The sequence below is a fragment of the Triturus cristatus genome, chromosome 3_2, assembly GCF_964204655.1.
Source record: "Triturus cristatus chromosome 3_2, aTriCri1.1, whole genome shotgun sequence".
Lineage (NCBI taxonomy): Eukaryota > Metazoa > Chordata > Amphibia > Caudata > Salamandridae > Triturus > Triturus cristatus.
Window position 1 is genome coordinate 829,507,043 of NC_140584.1, and position 27,083 is coordinate 829,534,125.

A 27,083-nucleotide genomic window follows, 5' to 3' on the forward strand; every position below is an offset into this window, starting at 1 on the left:
AGGGTAGACAACGTGAAGGAACAAAAACACAAAAGAAAACACAAAGTACAGAGGAAAGAATGATCCCTCAAGAAGGGACCAAACAGTGCAGATACATATAGTTAAAACTACCTTAGGGGAAACAACAGTCTACCTTTATTTATGTAACCCCTTGGTAGGATTAAAACCTGAAATGTGGGATATTCAGGGGAGGTAACGGCCCCTATACCCCTACTGCAGATACCAACATGTTTCTGCCATTGTTGTGTGCCCAACCGGGTCACTCTGGCATTCGTCAGGGTATGGATCCCTTGTTTTTTATGGTCTTCACCCCGATTCGGGAGTTAACTTCACTTAAAAAAAAGACCGAATTCTCCAATTTACTCACTCTCCAGTAGTTGCAGAGAGGAATCCTTTGTACGAGTTCACAAGTATTTCTCTGAACCCGGGACCTTTGTGGGAACATGCTCTTGTAGTCACACTTACTCCAAAGAACCACCAATGGCCGTTTCCGCACGCCGGTCCACCGTAGCTCTGGCACTTTGGCTTATGCCTTGACAGGTGCTTCCTTCAGAGGTCGAAGGGGGATATTGTATCCCTTCCAGGGGGACAAACTATTTTTTTTAAAATAATGGCATCCAGTTCAACCTTGAGTAGAAAAGCACTGGACGTTGAAAGGAAGAAGAGGCGTTTCATTGTTAACCACATGTGCCTTCTTTTTTGGCACCGAAGTGCCTCCTCAGGTTTTGCCTTTTCCCTCCTGTGCTCTTAAACTCTTTCGAGGCAGAGGCTGTTTCTGAGAGTTTGCCTCCCGCAGGTATTTCTGTGTTTAGAATCAAGGGGTGCTCTGAGCTCTTTGGACCCGTGTTTGACCCCTGCTGTCTCCAAGCTCGAAGTAGGCCTCTTGTGTTTGGAGTCCAACCCCTTCGCCTCTGTTCCTAAATATCCCCTGTACTTTGTCTACAACTTTTAGTGTACTGTGATGATGGTTTCTTCTGTGCTTTTCTCCTCTAAGCATCAACTGTTTTGGTGTCGGAATCTTGGCACTATGCCATTTAGGCATTGTCGCTGCTGTTGGGCTCCTCTGCCCTGGGAGTATGTTTCTGTGTCACTGGCATAGCTTAGTGAGCCTACCACTGTTTTCCCTTGGTTTGAGGTTCTTTGACTGAAATTCAGCACAGGTGCTGTAGATCTCTGGCATGTGATCCTTAGTCACATACAAGTTACAAACTTGATATCTATTTTTCTCTGCAAACTTGCAGTGGCACTTGGGGCATGAAATGCATCTCATTCAGATTCTGCCCTATCAGCATTCTTTGGCCATGCGGTCGAGAACCTCGTGGTCTGTTGGTGTTAAAAAACCCAGATATCTTCGGTGTAAAACCAATTTTCTTTCTCTGTCTTTTGGGGTTTTGCCAGTTTCCTCTCTTTTAAAAAAAAATTCTTTTGAGAATACTCCTTCTGTGCATCCTCGAGCTACTTCCAATGCATCGAAAGCCAACGGTGGGGAAAAAGAATCTAAAGATGGCACCCCACGCAGTGGAGCTTCCTGGGCATACGTCTGACATCAAGGAGAGACAACGCCAAATGTTCAACGACGACGCCCCCTAAAAACAAAAACCGAGGCAATTCCAGACTCAACCACTAGGTGGAGAAATAATGCACAGCACGGCATTTGTATCCAGAATCCAAGAAGTTCTGCAACACAGGTAAAACAAAATGGTCATTGCCAGAATCGAGGCAATAATGCTTTGTGAATATGTGAACCAAAGCCTACGTTGCTGCACGCAAGGTGTCCATGAACACCCCTAGACAGAGCTTAAGAATCAACCTTCTCCGTGGAGGTATGAGCACAGCTGTCCTCAGGGTGCTCCTTCTTGGCAACAGCATAGCTGCTCTTAATGCAAAGCACGATCCAGCAAGAAATGGTCCACTTCGGATTGCTGTCCCTTCCTTTGAGCCAGATAGCCAATGTAAAGCTGGTAGTCAATCTGGTACTCACAGTTCATGTTGATGTAAAAACTGACAACCCTCTTGAGATCCACGTAATGTATGATATTGTAAAATTTATAACACACTTATGACCACGAGCGATGTGTTGAAACACTAACCTACATGGGTGGCATGTTACGCCATGTAGGGTGTGTGGTTGAGTGTGTTGTTGTTTTGATCCAATGTGAGAAGTGTTTCCATGTTGTGCTTGATCCCTGCTAAAGTATGGGTGTGCTATGGGATGCACCATTTGGCAGTGTGATGAAGTGTGAGAGGCATGCTGTTTACGGTTTTCAGTTAGCTAGCAGCTTTGAACAACTCTGAAGGTCCCTTTATGGTACTTCTTATGGCCATAGTCCACTTAAGCTGGTTACTGCACTGGGACTTCCAGTCCAAGATATTTTCTCACCACTATCCCATGTGTATGGTGACAGCAGTCTTCATGGGCACCCATCACTACACCTTGCACTGAATGTTTAAAGCCTGGGGTGTTTGGCAGTGTACCTGCTATCAATACTGACTTGTTAGGAAAGGTATTTTTTGTCCATTCCTTGTCTGTGTGTAAACGTGATAGTACATATTGGCATAAATCTCATGAATCAGTGAAAGAATTAAATATTGCCAAAAGAACAAATATGATTTTAATATACCCAGTATCTCAACAGTGTATGAAATAATTTGATCAGACTTAAACATGGTACTAAACCCTGCACCTTTAATTCAAGCGCACACAACTGGGGAAAAGAAAAAAACAATATACAGGTGCCATCCCTAAACAACAGAGGCTCACTATGAACGCAAGAAGCCACACAAGGCGTGATCTGGATTCTGAAACACTATGATAGAGATGTCATCCTGAATGAAGTTAGTAAAGTAAGCATATTCAAAGACAATTTCATCATAATATACAATCTCAATTTCACCACCATGGAGAAAAAAGTTAAGACGACCCTATGGTGAGGTATAAAAAAAAAACATGACGGGCATGTTAATTACAATTTGCTCTTCACAGCTGAACTAAAAACGATTGAAGGGACACTGCTCCTAGAACTTGTCAAGAGATGTAGGATGGATAGAGAAAATATCAATTGTGGAGGAAAAGTAACATTGCTGGAGAAAGATCTGACAAACAAACCAGTGGTCTGAATGGAAATGAATAAGAAGATGGCAAGGAAGCCAGAAATGAGTACATAGCTAGATTCTGATCCTGGCAGCTGCACACACCCTACATACAAAGGATCAACAGAAAACTGACATAAGGGAATAAGGGGGGTAAAATAGTAGTTTATCTTCCTCTTTAGTATGTTGAGTAGGTGGATAGAATGTTGGTAGAGAGATGCCTAGGCCCATGTGAAATTAAGTGACAACTTTCAGCAAGAAAGAGGCTTTCTTCCCAAGAACAATTTGCCCAGCAAGTAGGGTGGACAGGTAGCGCTTGCAGCTCGCCAGAACATAGATACCATAGTAGGCAGTTATGAACACAGTCTTCCAAAAGAGCAACCACAGAGGAAGACTGTGTGAAGGCTCAAATGGTGAACCCGTCGAGAACGATTGCATCGTGTTAAGGTCACACTGAAGCATAAGAGTGGGGATGGGGAGGGTGGATGGGTCAGAAAGTACATAGCTATGGGAGATTTGAAAAACCATGGCTGATCTTGTAAATAAGGAAAAGCCAAAAGGCTGACAATTAGCCCTTAACAGTACCCATAGCAAAGGTTTGCCATGTCAAGGAAAGCGCAACACAGCAGATAACCTCATGTTCAGGTGCCAACTTCCCGACCATGCCACAAAACTTAAACACTCCTAAAAACAGATTTAGTGGAGGAGCGGCTAGCTGATAAAAATCACATCCACCACCTCGGCAGGTACATCAAATGAACTCCGATTTCCCTGCTCCATCTCCAGGCATGTAGAGGTTTGAGTGAAAAACCTGCACTTCTATTGCAAGAAGAGGACCATGCTGAGCGGGAGCATAAGAGGAAAGGGCACAAGTAAAGATGCAGCAGTACCATATTCTCCGCGTTGAGGCTGGTGCACTCAATATCATCTGCACCTTCCTCAGGCTTGGAGAAATCAAAGGGTTGGAGGAAAAGCATAGTGGAAATAGAGTCCCACCTCAGATGGCACACTTCCCCCAGGGATCCTTCCTACAAAACCTGCAGGGCAAGAACTGCACCAATGCTCATTATCAAGAGTGGCTAATAGGTTCACAAAAGGAGTGCCCCAGAGAGAAAAGAATTGTATGTATTCTTTACTGAGGGAATGCCCAAATGTGGGTCCCATACTCACTGTGCCACTTGAACAAAGCTGCATCATACTGACTAGGCTGAAATTGATCTGGGGTTGCTTATGCACCAGTTCAGTGGAGTCCTGGTCTGGCATTTTGGACTGGTTAGTTTCTGCTAGAGCAGGACTAAGCCCAATACGCATTAAGTGGTTTTCTTTCTGAGGTGGCAAGGTGGCCAAAACAGAATGGACTAAGATACGACCTGAGTACCAGTGGATGAGATTAATCCACTGGTCATTTGAGGCTGTTAGCCAGTGGGTTGGGAGATCCCACTAGATGTTTCATGACCAGCCAGACATTGCATGCCTATGCGAACGACTTAAAACTCAGAGCCTTTAGACACAGAAGGTGCAAGCCCATGGCACCCTGCTCGTTGTCATAGCTTGCCTAAATAAAGGGCATTACAGCAATCCAACCTTGACAGAATTAAGGCAGCCAGCACCAAGTTTTATGAAACTGCAGCTGGATAGTTGGGAGAATTTTCTTAAACATGTTTAAACTAAGGATGCAATCTGCTGATATGACAGAACTCACATGCTTAGGAAGATCAGTAAATTATCAAAAATCAATCCCAGATTCCTAGCCGATTTCATTTGGATAGGGATCATACCCAGTTCCTCGGGTCACCAAGAAGAGGACCATACATTAATTAGGTTGCGTGTAATTTCAATTTCTCATCAGCCAGTCACTAACTGCTCTCATACAGTTTTGAAAGTTTCTGGCTGTTGACTGAATATTCTCTGAAAACGTGACGACTATTTGAATGTCATTTGCATAGGAGTGTATTAATAAGTCAAAAGATCTAATTAAAGTTGCTAAAGAAGATACATAAACATTAAATAAAGTAGAACTTTATGAGGATCCTTGTGGCACCCCGCATTGAAAAAAGAAGGATTTGGACTGGAATTGGTTACACATAACCTTCTGGGATCTTCCTATTAGGAATGATTTCAAAAACTGGAACACTTTATTTTTAATCCCTAACTTGGCCAGACGGGTCACGATCACGGAATGGCTGACAGTATATAATGCGATAGACAAATCAAGTAGTATGAGCACCGGAGCCTCCCTTATCCATCATACGCCTGATATAGTCCGTGGCAGCCACCAAATCGGACTGTGCGGTGACCACATCTGAACCCGGATTGAGTCTGTGGCAACAAGAATACTTCTCTATCACTGCAGTGACCTCAGAGTTCAATGCCTGCTCTATAAAAAAATTTTTTTAAACACTGTTTAACGTAGAGAAACCGTGGTCATGTTAGACAGATTACAGTTGCATCCTTTCGTCACACATAGCAGTACAGAACTTTCGTTTTAACGGGTACATTTACAATGCCTGAATGCAGTTTACACAGTAAAATGGTCCTCTGGGGACGAAATAATTGGTGGTTCACACAACCCCCCCAGTACACATTCCATTTAGTCCAAATTGCTAACCATTTTTGGGGACTGCCCCGTGCAACATATACAGTTTTCTCGCAAACCATACACCAGTCCATATCTTCCTTCCATTTCTTCAGCGTGGGTGGTGCAGCGGCCCCCCATAACTGCACTATATTGCGCTTGGCAATCATCTGCCCAAGTGTGACCCATAACCTCCCTCTCACATTTAAATCCGTGGGCTCCCAAATGTTCAGAAGGCATCTCTTGGCCTCAGGCAGCAAAGGCACCCCCCACACCATACTCATAACTTTCAGGGTATTCCACCAATAGACCTGAACCACTGGGCACTCCCAGAGAACATGTAGGAACTCGCCCTGCATTCCACATCCCCTCCTGCATAGCCCATCCACACTGCTCCCCATTTGAATTAGTTGGGTCCCTGAGATGTAGACTCTATGTAGAATCTTTAGCTGTACTAGTATTAATTTTGCCGATATAGCCACTTCCTTGGGTGAGGAAAGTGCCTCCTGCCATTCTTCATCGTCTATTTCCAGACCATCCCTTACCCATTTCTCCCTAAGTGCCGTGAGGGGATCAGGAGTGTGGTGGATGAGTTTTTTTATACGTGAGGGATATACATTTGTCTGGTATATGCCAGTCTAGCAGCCTGTCCTCGAGCGGTGAGGTCTTAGGTAGCTCCGTGCCTGGCGGGATGTTGGCCTGCAAAGCATGTTGAATCTGGGCATAGCGAAATTGCTCTGATGCTGCCATGTCATATGTCTGTTGAAGCGCCGAAAACGTCAGCACTCCATCCCGCCCCCACAGGTCCCTAATATGCGAAATACCAATGAGGTCCCATTTGTCAAACTCTTTGGTTCGCCCCAGAGTCCCCAGCCGTTCCGTATCCCAGAGGGGGGTGGCCAATGTTAGTTTACCGGCCCATCCCAGCGCTTTGTAGGCCACGTGCCATATCTGGACTGCGTGGTTCGTGGGGCCTGTGAGTCTGTACCTAGTAGGTCGGGAATAAAGTGATCTCGTGAAATCACCGCCAGGCAGCAACCATCTGTCCATTCCGTATGCAGGGTCATCCCCACTTCCGTACTGACATTGGTTAATCGCAGCCAGTTGCGCTGCCCAATAGTACTTCCTGATGTCCGGTAGGGCTATACCCCCATCATACCACCCCAACGTGAGCTTGCCTAGCGCTATACGAGGTCTTCCATCCCACAATAAGTCTCTCTGCAGGGACTCGACCTCCTTAAAGAAGGCTTGCGGTACAATGGCTGGGTGATTTTGGAGGGCATATAAGAATCTAGGCAATGCCATCATTTTGAACAGCGCCGCTCTCCCAAGCAGGGACAGGGGCAACTTCTTCCAGACATCGACATCCCTTCGGAGCCTCTGCAAAGGAGGCGCCAGGTTTCGTTAATATCGCTTCCTGACATCGGTGGTTATAAATATACCTAGGTAGTGAAAACCGTCATCCGCTACCTGGATCGTGCAGTCTCTTGGAAGAGGGGGAGCGGTTCCATGGAGCATGTAGATCGTTGACTTACTCCAGTTAATCCGAAAACCTGAGTTTCATCTGAAACTGGCAAAAATATCTAGTACCACTCGTAGGGAACGCACCGGGGAGGAGAGATAAAGTAGGATGTCGTCTGCGTACAGCGAGATCCTGTCCTCCCAGCCCTCAGTCCAACGGAGTCCGCGGAAGGCTACGTCTCCGCGTATCCAGGCCGCGAGCCGTTCAAGGGAGAGCGCGAATAACAACGGTGACAGGGGACAGCCCTGTCTGGTTCCTCTACCTAGTGTGAACGCCTCTAACATCTTATTGTTGACCGGCACTTGTGCTAGCGGTTTGGCGTACAAGAGGCGCACCCATCCTATAAACTTGGGCCCAAAACCCAGCTTTTTGAGGACTGCAAAGAGGTATGCCAATTCCAGGGTGTCGAACGCCATGGTCGCGTCCAGCGAGACCACCATGGCGTCCTCCTGGATTACGGGGCAACGCCCCAGAACTCCATGAAGGCGCCTCAGGTTGAGGGCCGTGTTGCGATGGGGCATGAAGCCCGATTGATCAGGGTGCACGAGTTTAGTTATGAGAGGCCGGAGTCTGTTGGCTAATACTTTGGCCAGTATTTTTGGTTCCGCATTAAGAAGCGATATTGGCCTATACGATGTACATTCAGCCCTCGGTTTCCCTGGCTTGGGAATTGCCACAATTGTGGCTATGCGCTGATCCCTCGGTAACGTACCTCTCTGCTTACTATCGTAGTACATGGCCTTCAGGTATGGCACTATCTTATTTGGCTTGAGCTTGTATAGTTCAATAGGGAGGCCATTGGGCCCTAGCGCCTTGCCCACCTTAAGATCACCTATTGCTGTGATTAGTTCCTCCGACGTGAGTTCTTCCTCCATCTGCTCTCGATCTCGGTCAGTGAGGGTAGGTAGCTTGATATCTGCTAAGAATGCGGTCGAGTCGTCCTCCGTGAGGTCAGAGTGTTTCCGGTACACCTTCTCAAAGTGTAAAGCGAGTTTCCGCACTATGTCGTGCGGCTCGGTGAGGACTATCCCCGAAGCACTTCTGAGTTCAAGTACCACTTTTTGCTCCCTTTCTTTCTTATCCAGCCAAGCTATAAGTTTGCCCGCTTTATCACCCTGGTCGTATATACGTCCCTCCCTGTCACACGCAAGGGTTTTAGCCACCTCCGTAGCAATGGCTTTATATTCTGCCGCTCTGATTTGCAGTTGATGGGAGATATCATCGTCGGGGTCCTGCCCCATTCTCTCCTCCAGCCGCGCGCTTTCACGCTCGACATCGGTCAGCTGCTTTTCTTTATCCTTACGTCTACCTGCCACAACTGAGATAGCCTGCCCCCTAAGAACTGTCTTGAATGCCTCCCACAATGTGGACGGTGAGTCCACTGTGCCATCATTGTCAACAAAGTATTGGTCAATTACTTTCACTAGTAGTGCTCTGGTCTCTGGACCTTTTAGGTGCCAGGGATTTATGGGCGCTAAGCCCCCTACTCTCTTGTCCCCTATCGTCAGATGAACCCATATTGGTGAGTGGTCAGAGATACCTCTAGGAAGGTGCTTAATTTCCATCGTGGTCATGTCCGGCTGCACCGGGGAGAGGACGTAGTCTATTCTAGATAGGGTACGGTGCGCTCCCGACAGGAAGGTATACCCTCTACAAGTGGGATATCGTTTCTTCCAGAGGTCGACAAGGCCAAAGGCGTCAAGGAACTGGGGAAGCCACTGCTGCCCCACTCCTATATCCCGTGGTGGATGCCTATCCCATTCCCCTGAAACCACGGAGTTAAAAACCTTCTCTATACTTTTAGCTGGAAAGGTTGAGAGAGAAACTTAGCAATAGTTTTTTTTAACTCACTAGGATTAATAATTTGCTTTTTGATAAGCAGAATTATTTAAGCATTTCCAGATGCTAGGAAAAGTACCAGATTCAATAATCTGATTGACTATAAATGTTAGTAACTTTGTAATAATTTCTGGGGCCAGTTGAAGAATACGCGAAGGACAGGGTCCGCTGAGAACCTGATTTAATTGTGAGAATGGGATTCAAAATGTGTTGCTCCATCTAATATCATGGTAGGATCTAGAGGTAAAACTGCCTCTTGGCCAACATTTATAGTTTTTTTATTAGAGCAAGAGAATTCATCATAAATATGATGATTTTTAGATTGAAAAAAATTAGCTAACTCATCACAGAACTCCTGCATAAAGGCATTAGACTGGGATTTGACCCGATTCCCAAGTAGTTTTACTACAGAAAAGTGTTCTTTACGGGGATTTTTTGGCTCATCAAATTTTTCTTGTGCACTTATATTTCCTGGTAAGCTTCTGTATTTCTCTTTTTCCTTCTGTCTATATACCCTCCTCCAGATTTGTTTTCTTGTTTGCGAAGTTCCTGCTTTAAATGCCCCAGTTTTGCGGAAAACCAAAGAGCTTTCGGGGCAACTCGCGTATTTTTCATGGAGTCTAATGCAACCTTAAGCCTAGTCTCGTAAGTTGCTAATGCTGCTTCTGGTGCCTTATTAGGTTATGTAATCAATAATTTCCCTAGTGCTGAACTGAAATTTTCTCTGTTGAATTTATTAAATGCTCTTGAGTATTTCCCTTTCTCCACTGACTGCCATAGGATTATTAGTGTCCTTCCAGAAGTTGATATGACCTCCTTCCCGAAGCATTTGAATCATAGTCTGAATGTGGGAAAATAAAAAATCCCAACCCCACAGGGAGATAGGAAGGCCTTGAGAGGGACAGTGTCTGGTCCTGTCCCAATCAAGAACAGACATTGGGAGGACTGGCGATAGAACTTGGAAAGACAGACAGCAGGAAGAACGTGACCTGTAGAGAGTCCGACATTTGGTGCGGAAAACCCAACTTCAGAAGCCAGAGCTTGAGGTAAGAGAATAGAGACCCCTGAAGGTGCAGCCCTCTACAAAATTAGGCTACTGCATGTGTGATTGCAAAATCGATATGTGAAAGTACATGTCCTGGAAGTTGAGGGACACTTTTGAACTTCGTTGGAGAGAAAAAGATTTCAGAACGCTGTAGTCCAGAATGGTATGGAGGTAACTGTCTTTTTTTGGGAACAAGATAATGCAACGTAGCATTGTTGCCCTCTCTGCTTCGGGCACATGCGCTACAACGCTGTTGCTCAACAGTGTAAGGAACTCCTGCTGTAAGATGCAAGTGTGGTTGTTAGAGATGACTGAGGAACAGGAGGAAAGGGGGGTGATTTAGGGAACAATCTGGAGAACCCACCAGTCTGCCATAATGGACTACCAGAACCCAGGTTTGAAAGACAAACCCTTCGCCCTCACATTCCACAGATGAGCCATTAAGGATGGGTTAAAGCACCTCACCTATGGTGCCGGGAAGAGGAGGAGGATTGTAGTTACTGCCCCCCATGGACTCTAACCACCACATCCTAGAGTGTCGAAAGAACTAGTTGGGCTGCTGCAGAAGGTGAAAGGGCTGGTGCCTTTGAAGGGGCATGCCCTGGGAGCAACCTCTGAATTCACAGGACTGCCAATGAAACAGACACAGCAGCAAGCCAGGCCCAAAGACCGGCTCAAAGTCCATCCTTGTTTAAAATCTTCCAGAACAGAGTTTGCCTTTTCTCCAAAGAGATGGACAGCGTAGGTGGAGACATTTCTGCGTCAGCTGCAGTGACATTTATTTTTGTGATAAAAAGGAGAGAAGAGCAACTTTGTATTGGTGTGTTCTAGGATATGGAAAAAAAGAAAACGGACGTCTGTGCGTGGGGGTGTAGCATTGTGCGACTCAGACATGTCCAGGGCAGTAGCCAGAGCACACAGTTGTGGCACCGTCTACAAGCCCAGGACAGCTGTGAAACAGTTTCTGGGTCCAGTCTGGCTTATGAAAGCGGATTTTAGAGGTGAGGAATATGCAGGTAGAAATATCCATCAGAACTTCCACTTGCCATTTAAAGTAGTAGAGTAATTAGAATACAGGGTCTTTCATACTGAAAAATTGGGATTCTACGAAAAGCAAGCTAGTCCCCTGCCCTCTGAATAAGTTGAAAAGAACACTTACACTGCCGCCTTTATTTTCAAATTAGACCTTAAGACACTTCCGCAAGGTCTTCTGTTTATTCAGAAAAGCCTGGGGATTGCGAATGCCACAACGCAAAGCCTGCTAGAAATCCTCATTACCGTTGGCAGTGTGACCTGCGCAGAGAATGCTCTGGAGGGTCAGACTAGGGCCAACCAGAGAAATGGATTCATAATCATTTTAAAAAAAAGTTTAGCTCAGACACTATGGCACTCATTTTAATACACGATATCTCTAAACTAGGGGTGGGTGGCATTTGAGTAGCCGCCCTACGCAAAGCTCAACGAAACGGTAAAAAATCTCCGCGAGCAAGCAGAGTTCCGCGAACACACAGAATTGGTTGTTCGCCCGTTCGTGATGCTTTTTTCCTGTTCGCGAACGCTGTTTGCGCGCTCTGGGGTAAATATCTTGCGAACACGCATTTTGAAAGCGAGAACAAGCAAAAAATTCCATGAAGCCGCAGAATTATTGGCAATTCCACGTTCTCCGCGGAACACAAAATTCCGCAAATCCCGCAAGCAGATGGAATTTACCGCCCAGGCCTACTCTAAATACATCTTAATCTTCTTACTAAAGTGAAAACCAAGAAGGCAAATGACAAATGCTATGTGCATCATTTCATGACTTCTTCCCTTCACAACAAGGGCACCTGTCATACATGGTGGATATTTAGACTCAGGAATGATAGGAAGCGTGAAATCAGGAGAAAAATGCTTCCCAGAGGCAAAGGTGGAGAAAGAAAATAAAGTAATTGTCCTAAAACAGTAAATGAAAACAAATAAGTCATCGGTCAACTTTTTCCAGTAAAAGGCAGTCTCTGAAAAGCCTGCTCAGTGCAAGGATCCCAGCTCAGTAAGCTGTAATAACAAAGGGACTTAATCAGGAGGGCTTATCACTAGATAGGACTGCGCCTGAAATCCTTAACATGGTTAAGGTGGTTTTCACTCCCTGTTACAACATTAATATAGTACACCCATCTTCATTTCTCATTTTTTTTTTTTAAACTTATTGTTTTTGTTAATAACAAAGCAACAAGACACTTGAATAGACAGTTTGATCGTATCTTTTGACAATACAACATCGCAATTTACACCACGGACAGAAACAACATATCGGTAATGTAGTCCATGGCCGGCATCAACCGTTCCCATTGCCGCCCCCACATCTACTGCATCAATCTGAATCAGAGGTGTCATTATGTGGCGTCGGTGGTGGGTCACATATGCCGCCCCTGAATTTGTTTCATGCCCCCCATACCTTGTCCCACTTCCGGGGGCAACCCCGCCTAATAAACGCTGAGCGCTCAGCAAACAGGGCCACGTCCGTATCTCTCCCCCATGCAGTCAGTGAAGGCACCTCCCCTACCCCCCACTTTTGGGCTATGTTCCTCTTCACCGTCATTATCCCCAGCGTGGCCCAGCTCTGGGCCTGGCGACTGAGGTCGTTGGGCTCCCACACATTCAGCAAGCAGCGCCGGGGCTCCGGCACCAAGGAGACGCCGCACGCCTACGACATTGTCCGCATCATCCGCTTCCAGAACTCCTGGATTACAGGACAGTCGCAAATGGTCTGATAAAAAGTGCCTTCCTCCCCACAACCACGCAGGCAGAAGGGGTGTGGTGCTCTGCCTATTTTATGTAACAAATATCTGGTACAGTATGAACGGTGCAAAATTCGGAGCTGCACCAGCCGGAGCCTTGATGGTATACCCACCTCGCGCCATTCCGGATCGTCAAATTCGCCGATCTCATCAGCCCACTTCTCCCGCAAGGGCCCCATGAGGTCTGGATGTTATTGATAAGCTTGCGGTACGTGAAGGACGTAGCCTTCTTAGGCATATATTCCGTCAGCAACCTGTCCTCCAAAGGGGATGCCTCCGGAACCTCCCCGCCGGGAGCCAGCCTTGCGTTCAGGGCATGTTTGATCTGAATGTACCGGAACCATTCCGAGGGAGCCAGGTCATTTTGCTTCTGCAAGCGTGCGAACGGGACGACTGTCCCCTTTTGCCACATATCGCCTATCACCGAAATTCCAATGTTGTCCCAACCATCGAAGCCCTTACTATCCCTCAACCGTCCCAATTGCTTTGCATCCCAGAGCGGTGTGAGTTGCGTCAAAACCCCCCGCCACCCCAATTTGGCCTGGGCCGCATGCCAGATAGACACAGTCTGTCGCAGGGGGCCAATCAACGTCGGGGCCAGTCTCCCATCATATAGCGGCGACAGTATGCCCCTCTCGCCCAATATATCTCTATCCGCCTTAAATGCCAGATCCGACTGTGGCGCGTGGAGCCATTGATTAATGACCTTCAACTGTGCCGCCCAGTAGTAGAGTTGAATATCCGGGAGCGCAATTCCTCCATCATACCACCCACAAACTAATTTAGACTGCGCAATTCGCGCCGGCCTGTTGCCCCATAGAAGGCTAGAGACCTGCGCCGCAATCGCACGGAAGTAGGCCGGGGGAACCGGATACGGTGTGTTCTCCAGCACGTATAAGAACCGTGGCAAAGCCATCATTTTGAAGAGCGCTGCTCTCCCCAACAGGGTCAGTGGCAGCGCTCCCCAGTGATGCACGTCCCGCTTGAGGCGGTCCATCGGGGGACACAGATTGCGCCGGAAAAACTCCGTCTGATCCAGCGTGATGTGGACACCCAAGTATTTGAACGATCCGTCCGCCACACGGAGTGGGCACCCCTCTGGCAACTGCGGGGGAGGGCCATGCAGCACGAACAGGACGGACTTTGACCAAATAATCGTGTAGCCGGACGCTCTGCCGAAGACTTCACAAATATTAAGTAGTGCTAATATAGAGCGTCTAGGGGAGGACAGATACAGCAACACGTCATCCGCGTACAGGGAGACGCGGTCTTCCCAGCCGTCAGACCACCTGAGGCCCCGTATCATGGGCTCCCAGCGTATCCAAGCCGCAAGTGGCTCAAGTACCAAGTCAAAAGGGCAGCGGCGACAAAGGACAGCCCTGGCGCGTGCCACGCGTCAGCGGGAAGTCCTCCGACATGTGTCCATTGGCCGTGACATGGGCCACTGGGTTAGTGTATGGGAGCCGAACCCAGGCGCAGAATTTGGGTCCAAAGCCCAGATGCAACAACACCGCAAAAAGAAAAGGCCATTCAACCATATCGAACGCCATTCGAGCGTCCCGAGAGAGAAGCACCGCTGGCTCACTCAACCGTTCCGCCCAGGCCAACACCCCGTGCAGTCGCCTCAAGTTATGGGATGTACTTCTGCCGGGCATAAAGCCCGACTGGTCTGGGTGCACAATCTCGGACAAGTGCGGCGTCAGTCTGCTGGCTAGCAGCTTCGCGAGGATCTTAGCCTCTGCGTTAAGCAGCGAAATGGGACGATAGGATGTACACTGATCGGTCGGTTTACCTACTTTTGGAATCACCACAATGGTGGCCGTGCGCTGGTCTAATGGGAGCTCGCCCGACCGCAAGCTATGGGCAAACATATTTAGTAAATGTGGGGCAAGCGTCTCGGACAGCCTCTTATAGAGTTCAATCGGTATGCCGTTAGGCCCCAAAGCCTTACCGGGCTGCAGCGCGCCAATAGCCGCCTGTATCTCCTCCACCGTGAGTTCAGCTTCCAGGGCCTCTCGCGCTACCGGCGAGAGTGCGGGCATCTTGAGGTCTCTAATGTATGTCAGCGCCTCCTCCACGGTCATAGAGGAAGCGGAAGAGTAGACCCCCCGAAAGTGGCCTGCCAGCGCACGCACTATCTCGCGCGGGTCGGACGTCCTTTGCCCGTCATCCGTGGTAAGTTGCGCAATCCACCTATCGCCACTATCACGCTTATCAAGCCACGCCAGCAACTTTCCAGTTTTATCGCCCACGTCATAAACTGTGTGCCTCGAATCTTCCAGGCGCTGTCTGGTGCGTTCTGCGAGGTGTTCCCTATATTTCGTCTGCACCAATCGCAGTTCGTGGGAGGCCGCGGGAGACGGGTCTTGGGCCTGGTGGGCCTCCGCCGCTTGAAGCTCAAGCTCCAGTGACTGCAGCTCAGAGAGCTTTCCACGTTTGTACTCCGCAATGGAAGCCATAGCCTGTCCCCTAATGACCGGTTTGTATGCCTCCCAGAGAACAGCAGGGGAATCAACCGAGGCGGCATTTTCTTGGAAGTAAAGGCTTGTCGCCTTCGCTACTGATTTGCGAATAACAGGAAGCCGTAGGCAGCTGGGATACATCTGGTAGATGCGACGCAGCATCAAGTGATAGCGGGTGTACTGCAAGAGTATCGGGGAGTGGTCCGATATCCCTCTAGGTCTAATTTCTATACTATCAATATTGTGGAGGCAGCCAGACGACCCCAGGAAGTAGTCTATGCGTGTTAAGCTATTGTGCACCCCAGAGTGATACGTGAATTGCTGCGTCGCCGGGTGGTGCAGCCGCCATAAGTCCGTTAGCCAAAGTGCCTCCGTAAAGCTCTCAAGACGAGAGACTCCCCCGCCCCTCGACCGTGGAGGGCACCGGTCATGGAGGTCATTAATCACGGCATTGAAGTCTCTGCCCATTATCACCTCCCCCTCCGGTAATGCCAGCAGAAACTCACTGAGCGCCGGGAGCGAAGCGGCATGCAGTTCAGGTGGAATATAAACAGACACTATGTTAAGGAGCCGCCCCTCCCATTGGGTATGGATCGCCGCAAATCGCCCCGGCCCATCAGTTTTAACATTATGCACTATTAAGTGGGACTGTCATTTCTCAGTTTTAAAGTGTTTTAGAGGTGCATTTAAAACCACATCTACTTTGCTGTTACTGGTTTTATTGCATTAAAAGAAGACTGAAAATGGTACCTCCTTCAGGCAGGTTTCCTTTATTTAGCAGTCATTCACAATTGAAAATAAATATTTTAAGTTCTGTGGCGGGATCTAAAACGTTGAGATTTTCCACTGCTCACGAATATCAGAGAGAATCCTATAGTGGAGGCGTTGAGTGAGCAGTATATTGTGTCAAGTTTCAGATTCAGCAGAGAACCAGAGGTGATGTTTGGACAGTCATCCCCGGACCGTCCAGGGCCCCTTAACAACAATCATAAGAGCAGGCAGTGAATCTATTCGATAACTCCCCTGACATTCTGATGGAGCCCGAGAAACATTTCTCTCTTCAACAGAAGTGTACCCCTGAAGAAAGAGCGAGGAAATCTTTAAAAAGTTGCTGGAAAAGGTCACTGAATGGGTTAAATATTGGAATACAGTTCATTTAATTTATATAATTTTATTAAACCAATACATTTATACTACAAAGATGACTGCATACAGAAAGATGCAGCCTGGGGGCAGAAATCAACACATTTTACAGATGTCGCAGGTGAGCACAATATTGAAACAGTGAATGAAAAGATGACCAATAATTAGTGCCGGGCAAAAGCCCGAGGACCAGCCACTGTTCCTCGTTCAAAGACTTCCTGTTGAATATCAACAGAATTGTAGTCTCTAGTTCAATTTGCGATGCCTTGTGATTAGATTCAGGCATACAGATCCTCACGATCAGCAGAATATACTTCTCCCTCCTGTAACAAGGCAAAGTTCAAGAAATGTGACGGCCGATGGACTTCATGGTAAAACTCCTTCGGGTTTGCCAGATGTAGCTCGTACTTCATGTTTGGGTCGTGACGAACCCCTGGGGATAGAAAGCATGCACGCGTCACAAACACATCCGTGATGAGTCTTCCTGATTTCCCAACCATCTACCTAAAAGAAGGTTTGACTAATCCCTTTCAGTAGATTGCCCCACAACTATGCGTGACAATGTATCCTCAGATCTTCTGTCCATCCCCAATAGTATTGGGATTACAGCGCTCTACATTTTACTGCAAAAACACTACTACCTCGACATTTGTTCCCTACTTTCCCACATTTTTTCTAAAGATTCTGTACCTAATGCATTTCATCCCCTCCAAAAATATCTGGCGAGCGCAGGACATTACAGGTCTCCTGGTTTCTCTATGCGAAGCTTGGGGGTAAAACTCATTCCCTAGTCACTATTTTCACCCAGAGATGCAAACACCACTTACCCATGAAGTTGTAGTTCCAGGATCCTTGTCCAGGGACCATGAAAAAGCCAAGAAACCGATCAGATAGCAGCATCTGGACCCTCTCGTAGTGCGAGGGAAGGTATCCCTTGGGATTGTTGCCTTTGTCTGTATTCTGTCTTCCCCACTCGTAGCCACTTGGTGTCAGCTTGTAGGCAGTGAGTGTACATGATCCTGGTGTAAAACTATAGAGAAAGAAAGCAAATCAGGAAAAGTGCACTTCATCGCTGCTACAACAAACTATTATTTCATTCAAAGTATCGCCAACAAGAGAGTCCATATGAATATTGAGTGCTTAAGAATTTGGGACAGTGACCAACAGAAATGAACACACATACTATCTACTAAGCGTCAAAAAACTAACATTTCACACACAAAAGCCACCATAAAAATACTTAATCCTTTTGCTTTTCATAATGCTTACTACACTGTTTTGGTGGCAGTAATAACCCTTTCAGGAATAATGAATAGTTTCTTACCTGTCGGTGTAGTTTTGCAGCTTGAAGATCTTTCTGGATTCACTATGCTGTGCATTATTCCGCGATCTTGTGGTTGGGTCCGGATTCGTAGTCTTTCCTTTGTTTTTCCTTTTTTTTTGTACCCCAGGTGGGCGGCGACGACCCACCATTTGGTGCACCTCCCGTGACGTTGTCGTGCTTCCTGCAGAAGTCCCACCTTTGGGGCGCCATCTTCGGGTTCTTTTTTCCTCTTTTTTCCTCTTTTTTTTTTTAACCCATAGGCGATTGATTAGTCCTTCAGTCCATTTTCTGTACGTTTTTATTCCTTCTGATGTTTTCCATTTCACCCCCTCTTCCTCCAGCCTCATCTTCCTGGCGGAGGTGGGTGGGTTCGCTAGTGAATCCAGAAAGATCTTCAAGCTGCAAAACTACACCGACAGGTAAGAAACTATTCGTTTTGCAGCGTGAATCTTTCTGGATTCACTATGCTGTGCATAGACTTTGTAGTGGTTTTTCCCTAATTTTGTGGTAGCTGGGTGGTAGATGAGCGTTGGTCGTTGAAAATGTGTTGAAGCACCTTCTGTCCAACCTGTGCTTCCTTGTTCATCTGAATGTCCACGCAGTAGTGTTTCGTGAACGTGTGCACAGATGCCCAAGTTGCCGCTAGACATATGTCCTGAATGGGCGTGTTCGCCAGGAAGGCAACGGTGGCCCCTTTCTTCCTTGTGGAGTGAGCCTGAGGCCCCTCCGCTAGCTCCTGTCCAGCCTGTTTGTGGCAGAATTGAATAGTGAGGGCAATCCATCTAGCGATGGTGCCCTTAGTCACTGGTCTACCCATGAAGCTAGTAGCAAAGGACACAAACAACTGCTTTGATTTCCTGAGTTCCTTGGTTCTCTCAATGTAGTGCATCACCGCTCTTCTAGCGTCGAGGGTGTGCAGAGCCTATTCTGCGTTTGAAGTCGGGTTTTGAAGAAACTTGGTATCTGAATGCTCTGATTCATGTGGAACGCCGACACCACCTTGGGCATGAAGTGTGGGTCTGTCCTCAAGACTACCCTGTCCTTGTGAATCTGAATGTAGGGTTCCTGTAGTGTTAGAGCTTGAAGCTCGCTCACCCTGCGTAGTGAGGTTATGGCCACCAGAAAAGCCGTTTTCATCGTCAACATTTGCAGTGTGGCCTTGTGAATGAGTTCAAACGGTGCCTTCATGAGCTCCGTCAGTACCACGTTGAGATTCCATGCTGGCGGCGGCAACCTTTTAGGAGGGGCAATTCTTTTGGCTCCTTCCATGAATCTCTTCACCACCTGCGAAGTGAAGAAACTTCCACCCTTCTCACCTCTGGTGTAGGCAACGATCGCCGCTAGGTGTACCCTTAGGGAGCTCGAGCAGAGGTTACTCTATAGAAGGTGTGTGAGGTACCTCAGTACTGTTGAGTCTCTTGTCATTCTGTTTTGCAGGCCCTTCTTCCTGCACCACACCGTAAATCTCTGCCATTTGGCGCTGTAGCATTTTCGTGTAGTTGGTTTCCTTGCCTCCCGTAGCACCCGCATAGTGCTAGGAGGCAATTTAAGGTGCGCAAACTCTAGGTCTTCAGGAGCCATGCCGCCAGGTTGAGGCTCTCTGGCTCCGGATGCAGGACCTCTCCGTTTTGCATGGAGAGCAGATCCCTTTTTCTCTCGAACCTGTGGGGATTGCCCTGTGCCATTTCTTGAATTTGTGAGAACCATGTCGGTCTTGCCCACTGCGGAGCCACTAGGATCAGAGTCATGTTGCTGGTTCTGCACTTGTCGAGCACTCTGTGCAACAGGGGTATCGGTGGAAAGGCGTAGGCAAATGTCCTCGACCAGCTTATCCATAGGGCATTTCCCTGGGTTTGCTGATCTGGTTGCCTGGACGCGAAGCTTTGGCATTTTGCGTGTTGCAAACAGGTCTATTGTGGGAGTTCCCCATCTCTGGAAAAGCTTCTCCGTTTCCTGACCATTGAGCTCCCACTCGTGCGATGCCGAGGTCTGCCTGCTTAGCCAGTCTGCCTCCACATTGTCCTTTCCTGGAAGGTGAATTGCCAGTAGATCTATCCTGAGAGGTATGGCCCATCTCCAAATCTCCTGTGCCAGAGAGGAGAGAGGGAACGACTGTGTCCCCCCCCTGCTTGTTGATATAGAACATTGCCGTGGTGTTGTCTGTTTGAACCAACACCCTCTGGTTGTACAGGTGCCTCTGGAATGCCTTCAGGGCTAGCAGGATGGTTTTCAATTCGAGGTAATTGATATGGCGTACCGCATCTGCTGGAGCCCACAGACCCCTCACTCTGAGGTTGTCCATGTGCGCTCCCCATCCCTTTTGCGATGCGTCCGTGGTAATGGTCATTGTTGGGTTTGGTGGTGTCAGGCTTCTCCCTGCTGTCATGTTGTCTCTGTTCCACCAAGTCATCTCCTCCTGCACTGCGTGCGTATCAACCACTAGATCCTCCCAACTTACGTTTGCTTGTGACCATTGCTGTTGTAGCCATTCTTGGAATGGTCTCATATGCAGGCGTACATTCGGCACCAGCTGGATACACGACGCCATCATCCCCATCATCTTGCTCACTGACCTCACTGTCAGAGCTCGCCCCTTCTGGTAGAGACGAGTCTCCTTCAGTAGGGCATCTGTCCTCCTGTCGCTGGGCACCACTGTGCTGTTCAGGGTGTTGATTTTTGCTCCCAGGAAAATCTTCACCTGCTCTGGTTCCAGCGATGACTTCCCCCAGTGTCTGTCACGCGTTTTGCGTGTCTCTCGCACTTCTCGCTTGTATTTGCCTTGAATAGCCAGTCGTCTAGGTAGGGGTAGACATGGATCCCCTGCCTTCGTAGGTGGGCCGCGACCGCCGACAGGCATTTTGTAAAAACCCTTGGCGCCGATTTTAGCCCGAAGGCCAGGGTTGTGAACTGGTAGTGTTCCTGGTCGATGTTGAACCTTAGAAGGCCCTTGTGCCTTCTGTTTATTGGGATGTGCAGGTAGGCATCCTTGAGGTCCACGGTGACCATGAAGTCCCCGTCTCTTATTTGGGGCAGCACCTCCTGCAGCGAAGTCATTTTGAACTTCTGCGTTCTGATGAACTTGTTTAGGTATTGCAGGTCCAGGATGGGTCTGAGGTTTCCGTCTACTTTCGGGACCACGAAGTAGTTAGAGTAGACCCCCTTGTTGCGTTCCCTGAACAGCACTGCCTCTATGGCTCTTTTTTCTAGAAGCTTTAGGGTTTCTTCTCGGAGTAGGGCCAGTTCTTGAGCCGATCTCTGCCTTCCCTTTGGTCTTTTGTTTGGAGGTCTTTTCTCCAAATCCACGCAGTATCCGTACTGCATGACGTTCAGTATCCACTTGTCTGTGGTTATACGCCGCCACTCCTGAAGGTAGAACCTCAGTCTTCCGCCTACTGGTGTTGGATGCTCGTAGGCTTTTGATTTTTCTCTCCCCCCTGATGTTACTGTACTGCGCCTCACCCTTGGGGGCAGGTCGAGGGTAGGCGTCCTCCTGCGTGCTGAGTCACTTTGATGAGGGTTGGTCACCACCTCTTCTCCTCTGGCCACGTCCGTTCCCTCTCCCGCGAAAGGACTGGCCCCGAGGTTGGTACTGCCAGTTTTGCTTCTGTTGGCCTTGTTGTCCGTGACTATCACCCTGCTGACCCTGCTGGAACGTCTGGTGCGACGCTCCCTGCTGGCTTCCTCCCCGACCGTAGGGTCTCCTAGAGGGGTTGCCTCTCCTCATCCCCCTTTGCTGTAGGGCCCCCATGGACCTCGCCGTTTCGTTTTCTTTTTTCAGCTGGGTGAGTTTCTCGTCTACTGTTGCTCCGAACAGTGTCTCTCCGTTGAAGGGGGTGCTAAGGATGTTGTTCTGCACCTCCGGTTTGAATCCCGAGATTCTTAGCCATGCATGTCTTCTCTCGGTGACCCCTATGGCTATTAGTCTTGCCGAAGTCTCTGCCCCGTCCAACGCAGTCTTTATACAAGAGTTGGCGATGTTTTTACCTTCATCCACCAGGTGGGAGGCTCTTTGGCGGTATTCTTCAGGGAGGTGCTTTACTAGCTCCCCCATCTCGTCCCAGTGCTGGTACTGGTGCCTATTGAGAAGTGCATTGGAATTCGCCATGCGCCAGTGCATTGCGGCATTCCTCTCGACCTTTCTTCCGGTGAGGTCTATCCTCCTGCTTTCTTTATCAGGTGGTGGCGCCGAAGTTGCTGGCACGTTGGCCCTTCTCCTGGCCGTGGAAGCTATGATGGAGTCGGCAGTGATACTACCCTTGATGTAAGGGGGGTCCAGAGAAGAGTGCTTATATATTTTTTCTTCGTCCTGGGCGTGATCGAACGGCAAGTCGCTGGTTCCTTAAAGGCCTCTCTCCCCTGATTCATCACACTTTGTAGCATGGGAAGGAATTGGCTCCTCGTCTGGATGGGGAGCAGGGTCTCGAGGAGGAAATCGGCTTTCGGCCTCTCCTCGTCCAGTTTCACGCCGAAGGCTGTCGCTGCGCTCCTGACCACCATATTGTACACCCCGATGTCGTCGGGTGGCGAAGGCCTCGAAGGGTACGTGTCTACGGGCTCCTCGGGGTTTTCGGTGTCGAGATCCTGGCATTCGATGTCGTGGCTGGTTGATGGCGCCGAGCTGTAGAACGACTGCTGGTCTTCTTCCTCGGCTTCGCCTTCATAATAGGTTTCGTCTTCCTCGTCGAGATCTCTCGGCAGCCCCTCGGTGTCGAATTCGTCCTCGATTTCGACGACGTTCGTTGGTGTAGCCGTTGGAATTTTGAATTCCTTCATCTTGGCGTCGAACTCCTTCTTCCTTTGAAGGATGTTCTCCATTTCGGCCTCGAGCCGCCTCTTCTTCTTCTCCATCTCGGAGATGCTTTCGGCGTCGACCGCGGGCCTCTTCGACGGAACATGCGTCGACGCCGACCGGTCCTTCTTCGTCGAGCGCCCCGTTTCATGGGTTGTCTTCGACGATCCTTGCCTTTCGGCGTCTTTCGGCTCCAGGGAGTCCTTTTCGAAGGATCCGCTCGGCCTCTTGTCCATGGTTCCCCCCTTGGTCGAAGTTTTCGGCGCCGGGGCTCCCTTCGTGGACTTTGACTCAGATTTTCTCGAGTCACCCTCGGGTTTTCGAGGTATTTTCGGGTGTTTTGAGCTCGACGATTCTCTTACCTCGTCTTCATTTTTCTTGTCGGTCTCTACGACCGTGAAGTTTTCGGGTCCCTCGGCGACGTTGTCCTCCTCGTCTGTGGAGAGGCCCAGATCGTAGAGCGACGGGGCCTTACCCTTGCCATCCATGCTGGCGTTGGCTCTTCTCTGTCGTTCTCTCACCCGGAGCGTCTTCGGCACGAAGGCTGAGCAGGCGTTGCAGTCCTTGCTCTGGTGGTCGACCGGTAGGCAGAGGTTGCAGACCGGATGCTGGTCCTTCTGCGCGAACTTGTGGTGGCAGTTAGGGCAGAACTTGAATGGCGTCTTGTCCATTGCACTCAGGGCCTCTGAGTGCGCATTCTCAAAGGGCGTCGAAGAAAAAAGGCGCAAAACTTCCTTTTTCGCGCTCCTGATGTAATATATTCCTTTCCTGTGATGTCTTCGTAGTTAGTTATCGACGAAACTCGCTTTGCCTTCTTCTTCCTTCGATTGTAATTCTGGAGCTTCCCGATGACGATCCAGACCCAACGGCGGAAAAAAGAATCTGAAGATGGCGCCCCAAAGGTGGCACGACGACGTCACGGGAGGTGCACCAAATGGTGGGTCGTCACCGCCCACCTGGGCTACAAAAAAAAAAAGGAAAAACAAAGGAAAGACTACGAATCCGGACCCAACCACAAGATCGCGGAATAATGCACAGCATAGTGAATCCAGAAAGATTTACGCTGCAAAACTCCCTAGCTCACATTTTCGCTGACATGTTAGAATTACGGGGACCAGGAGGACCTTCACTAAACAATGGAGGGCGGAGGGGGTTCACTTGTGACTTAATCACAAGCGCTGGTGAGTCAAGTTTTCATCTCGTTTTCAGAGCCAACCTCTATGGAAACGAAGGGGTGAAGAAAACAGACTGTCAATTAAAACGGACCTCTCTACGCTCATAGCCACAAAATGTTTTGTAAAAGTATCTGAAGGTACCTCTATAAATATTTATTTTACGAGAGGTTTCGCCAAAATCAACCCAAACTGCTAGAGCTGTCCGAAAGGCTTGTACAGTCTGAAAGTTAAAATCTCCCTCAGATCACGGAGCATAATGCGGCCTTCAAACACCTAGCAGTAACATCTCAAAAGCTATCCACAGACCCATGTCCTCCAGGCAGTAACTGTTACATTTCGATCTCCGAAAACACGCTCCAAACATCCTTCAACATGTGGTTCACCCACTGAAACCCAGACTGCTGAGTCAAACAAACTTGTCCATGTATTTTATGAATTTGGACCAGACACCAACATTTTCTTACCTACTCGCCACAAACACCAGCAGAACCCTAGATTCAAATATTCCAGAGCCCAAGTGTTCTGGCACAAGCACCGAACTCGAATAACGCGTTGTCATTTACCATCTGCTTCACTATAAACCTTTGGCCTTCGGAAAACAGTTAGACCCTGCTCTTCCTAATGAAGCTAACCATTCAGTGTCTACCCTGCTCACAGCTTTAGCCACCATAAAGTGACATTCTATTAAAGCACCCTGAAAGCCTAATAACATAAGGCTCCCTCGGCATGAAACAAAAATCACACAACCATCAGACGTGGATCCGCAAGACATCCCACCCACTTTAAAATCGAAAACTATCCTGACATGCATGCCATGGAGCCTTCTAGCTATTAAGCTTTAGTGACCCATGGGAACAGAGATAACTGAATTAAGCAAAAAGGCACACATTAGAAATGAAACCTGCTTTTGTCTCAAGGCACAGCCTGTCCTGAAAGTGTTCCTCAAATTCAAATAAAGCACCTGCAAGTGTCACTCAGCTGAAAAGCGGGGTTTGTGGGGGGGGTACAGAGTTATATTACAGGGCCAAGTAATTCATAACTAGCTGGAAACAGCTTCTAAAAACCCTTCATAAATTCCACACATCACTGAAAGATACAGTATTTTTAGTTGAAAATGGACAAATATAAACATTCAGAGAATAAAAATATACTCACTCAAACAAGAAGGATATTGGTACCATGGTACAGAAGAAGCAGCGACTTACCTTTGGTAGCACATTTTCTGGTGGATACCGTATCTAACCACAGGTTCCTCACCTCTAGAATAGAACATTTCTTGATGCTAGGATGGACTTTTTTTTAGCAATGCTCTCCACGCACTGATAGCTGGTGTCATATGGCCCTGCAGTGACTTCAGATCATTGGCAAGTGATGGAATGGAGCAGAATATAAATGCAACCCATGAGCACTGACGTCAGTTTCTTAATCCTTCTCCTTTCCCGCCCTTAGGCATGAAGCACCTTACTATGACGTTCATGAGTCCATCCAGAAAACGGGGAGGAGGGACTACAGTAAGAAATCTGCTGTTAGAGTATCCACCAGAAGGCAAATGCTACAAACCAGTATGCATCTGTTCTTGGCATGTAGAGCTGCAGGTCTACACACTGTGCATAGATCGCCATCTGGTGTTGGGCCCGGATGTTGCAGTTGTTTTTCTCTTGGAAAGTCTTTGGAAGTCACGAGGTATGTGACTCCTCCTTTGGATCATATTGCGCATGGGCTTCGGCTCCATCCTTGGATTGTTTTTTTTGCAAGCAGGGAAATGATGGAGCGTAGCAGTAAGTAGTGAAGATGCCCACGTGTGCTACATCTAAATAAGATAACCTGGAACAGATAAAGGTAGCCGGGGAGGCGGGTGGGCGTGTGTAGATCTGCAGCTCTACATGCCAAGAACAGATGCATACTGATAAGTAGCATTTGCCGTTCGAGGCATATGAGCTGCAGATTACACACTGTGCATAGATTATATAGCAGTACTCGCTCCTAGCGGCGACCACCAGTATCTGTTGCAGTGGTTTGAAACAATGTTTTGAGTACAGCCTGGCCCACACTAGCATGTTGCTTAGTTTGCACATCTACACAATAGTGTTTAGTGAAAGTGTGCGGTGTAGACCATGTAGCTGCTTTGCAGATATCATCTAAGGGAATGTTCCCTAAAAATGCCATGGAAGCCCCTATCTTCTGTGTAGAGTGGGCTTTGGGGGGGAACAATTAGTGTTCGTTTTGCTTTGTGGTAGCAAATCTGTATGCATTTAACAATCCACCTAACTATCCCAGACTTGGAGATGGGGTTGCCTTTGTGTGGTGGTGAGAAAGACACGAACAGTTGTTTGGTCTTACGAAAGGGTTGAGTTCTTTCGATGTTGTAGAGTAAGGCTCGTTTGACATCTAATGTGTGGAGAGCTCTTTCTGCAATGGTCTGTGGCTGCGAGAAGAATACGGGCAGTTCCACAGATTGGTTTAGGTGAAAGGGAGAAACTACTTTAGGGAGGGATTTTGGATTAGTGCGGAGAACCACTTTGTTATGGTGCATCTGCAGAAAGGGTTCTTGAATAGTGAGTGCTTGTATTTCACTGACTTTTCTGAGGAAGTGATGGCTACAAGAAAAGCAGTTTTCCATGTTAGGAATTGATGTTCACATTTGTGCAGAGGTTCACAGGGAGGCCCCATTAGTCTTGTGAGAACGATGTTTAGGTACCACACAGATGAGGGTGGCGCTCTGGGGGGGAATTATTCGTTTGAGGCCTTCCATGAAGGCTTTTATGGCAGGTACTCTAAAGAGTGACAGATGCTGCCTGTTTTGTAGATAAGCTGCTATGGCTGCAAGGTGCAGTCTAATAGACGTGTAGGCTAGATTGCATCTTTGTAGGTGTAATAAATAGCCTATGATGTGTTGAATGGACACATCTAGGGGATTGAAGTTATTGCTGTGACAATAAACCACAAAACGTTTCCACTTGGCTGCGTAGCAAGCTCTAGTGGTAGGTCGTCTAGCTTCTCTAATGACGTTCATACAGTCTGGGGGAAGATTTAGATAACCGAATTCTAGGATTTCAGGAGCCAGATCGCAAGGTTGAGCTGAGCTGGGTCCGGTTGCCCGATCTCTCCATGGTTCTGGGTTAAGAGGCGTGGAGAGAGGTTTAACTTTTGGTGCGGTACTACAGATAGTTCCAGCAGTGTGGTGTACCACGGTTGTCTGGCACAAGTTGGAGCTACTAGGATGAGAGTAAGGGAGTGTTGTTGTAGTTTGCGCACCACTAATGGAATGAGCGGGAGAGGCGGAAAAGCGTACGCAAATTTGCCTGACCAGTTCATCCATATCGCATTGCCTTTGGACAATGG

General features: G+C 48.1%; 1 protein-coding gene across 2 annotated transcripts in view; it reads right to left on the reverse strand.

Annotated features, from left to right (window-relative positions):
• Positions 1-16,465: 16,465 nt before the first annotated feature.
• PRPF8 (pre-mRNA processing factor 8) overlaps positions 16,466-27,083 on the reverse strand; it is a 178,899-nt gene continuing 168,281 nt past the window's right edge. For both annotated transcript variants that reach the window (XM_085649062.1, XM_085649063.1), the window contains exons 42-43: positions 17,281-17,483; positions 16,466-16,886 (exon numbers count right to left, since the gene is read on the reverse strand). In XM_085649062.1, coding sequence (XP_085505188.1) covers positions 16,732-16,886; positions 17,281-17,483 — 358 coding nt within the window. In that variant the 3' untranslated portion in view covers positions 16,466-16,731. The remainder of the gene's footprint in view (positions 16,887-17,280; positions 17,484-27,083) is intronic.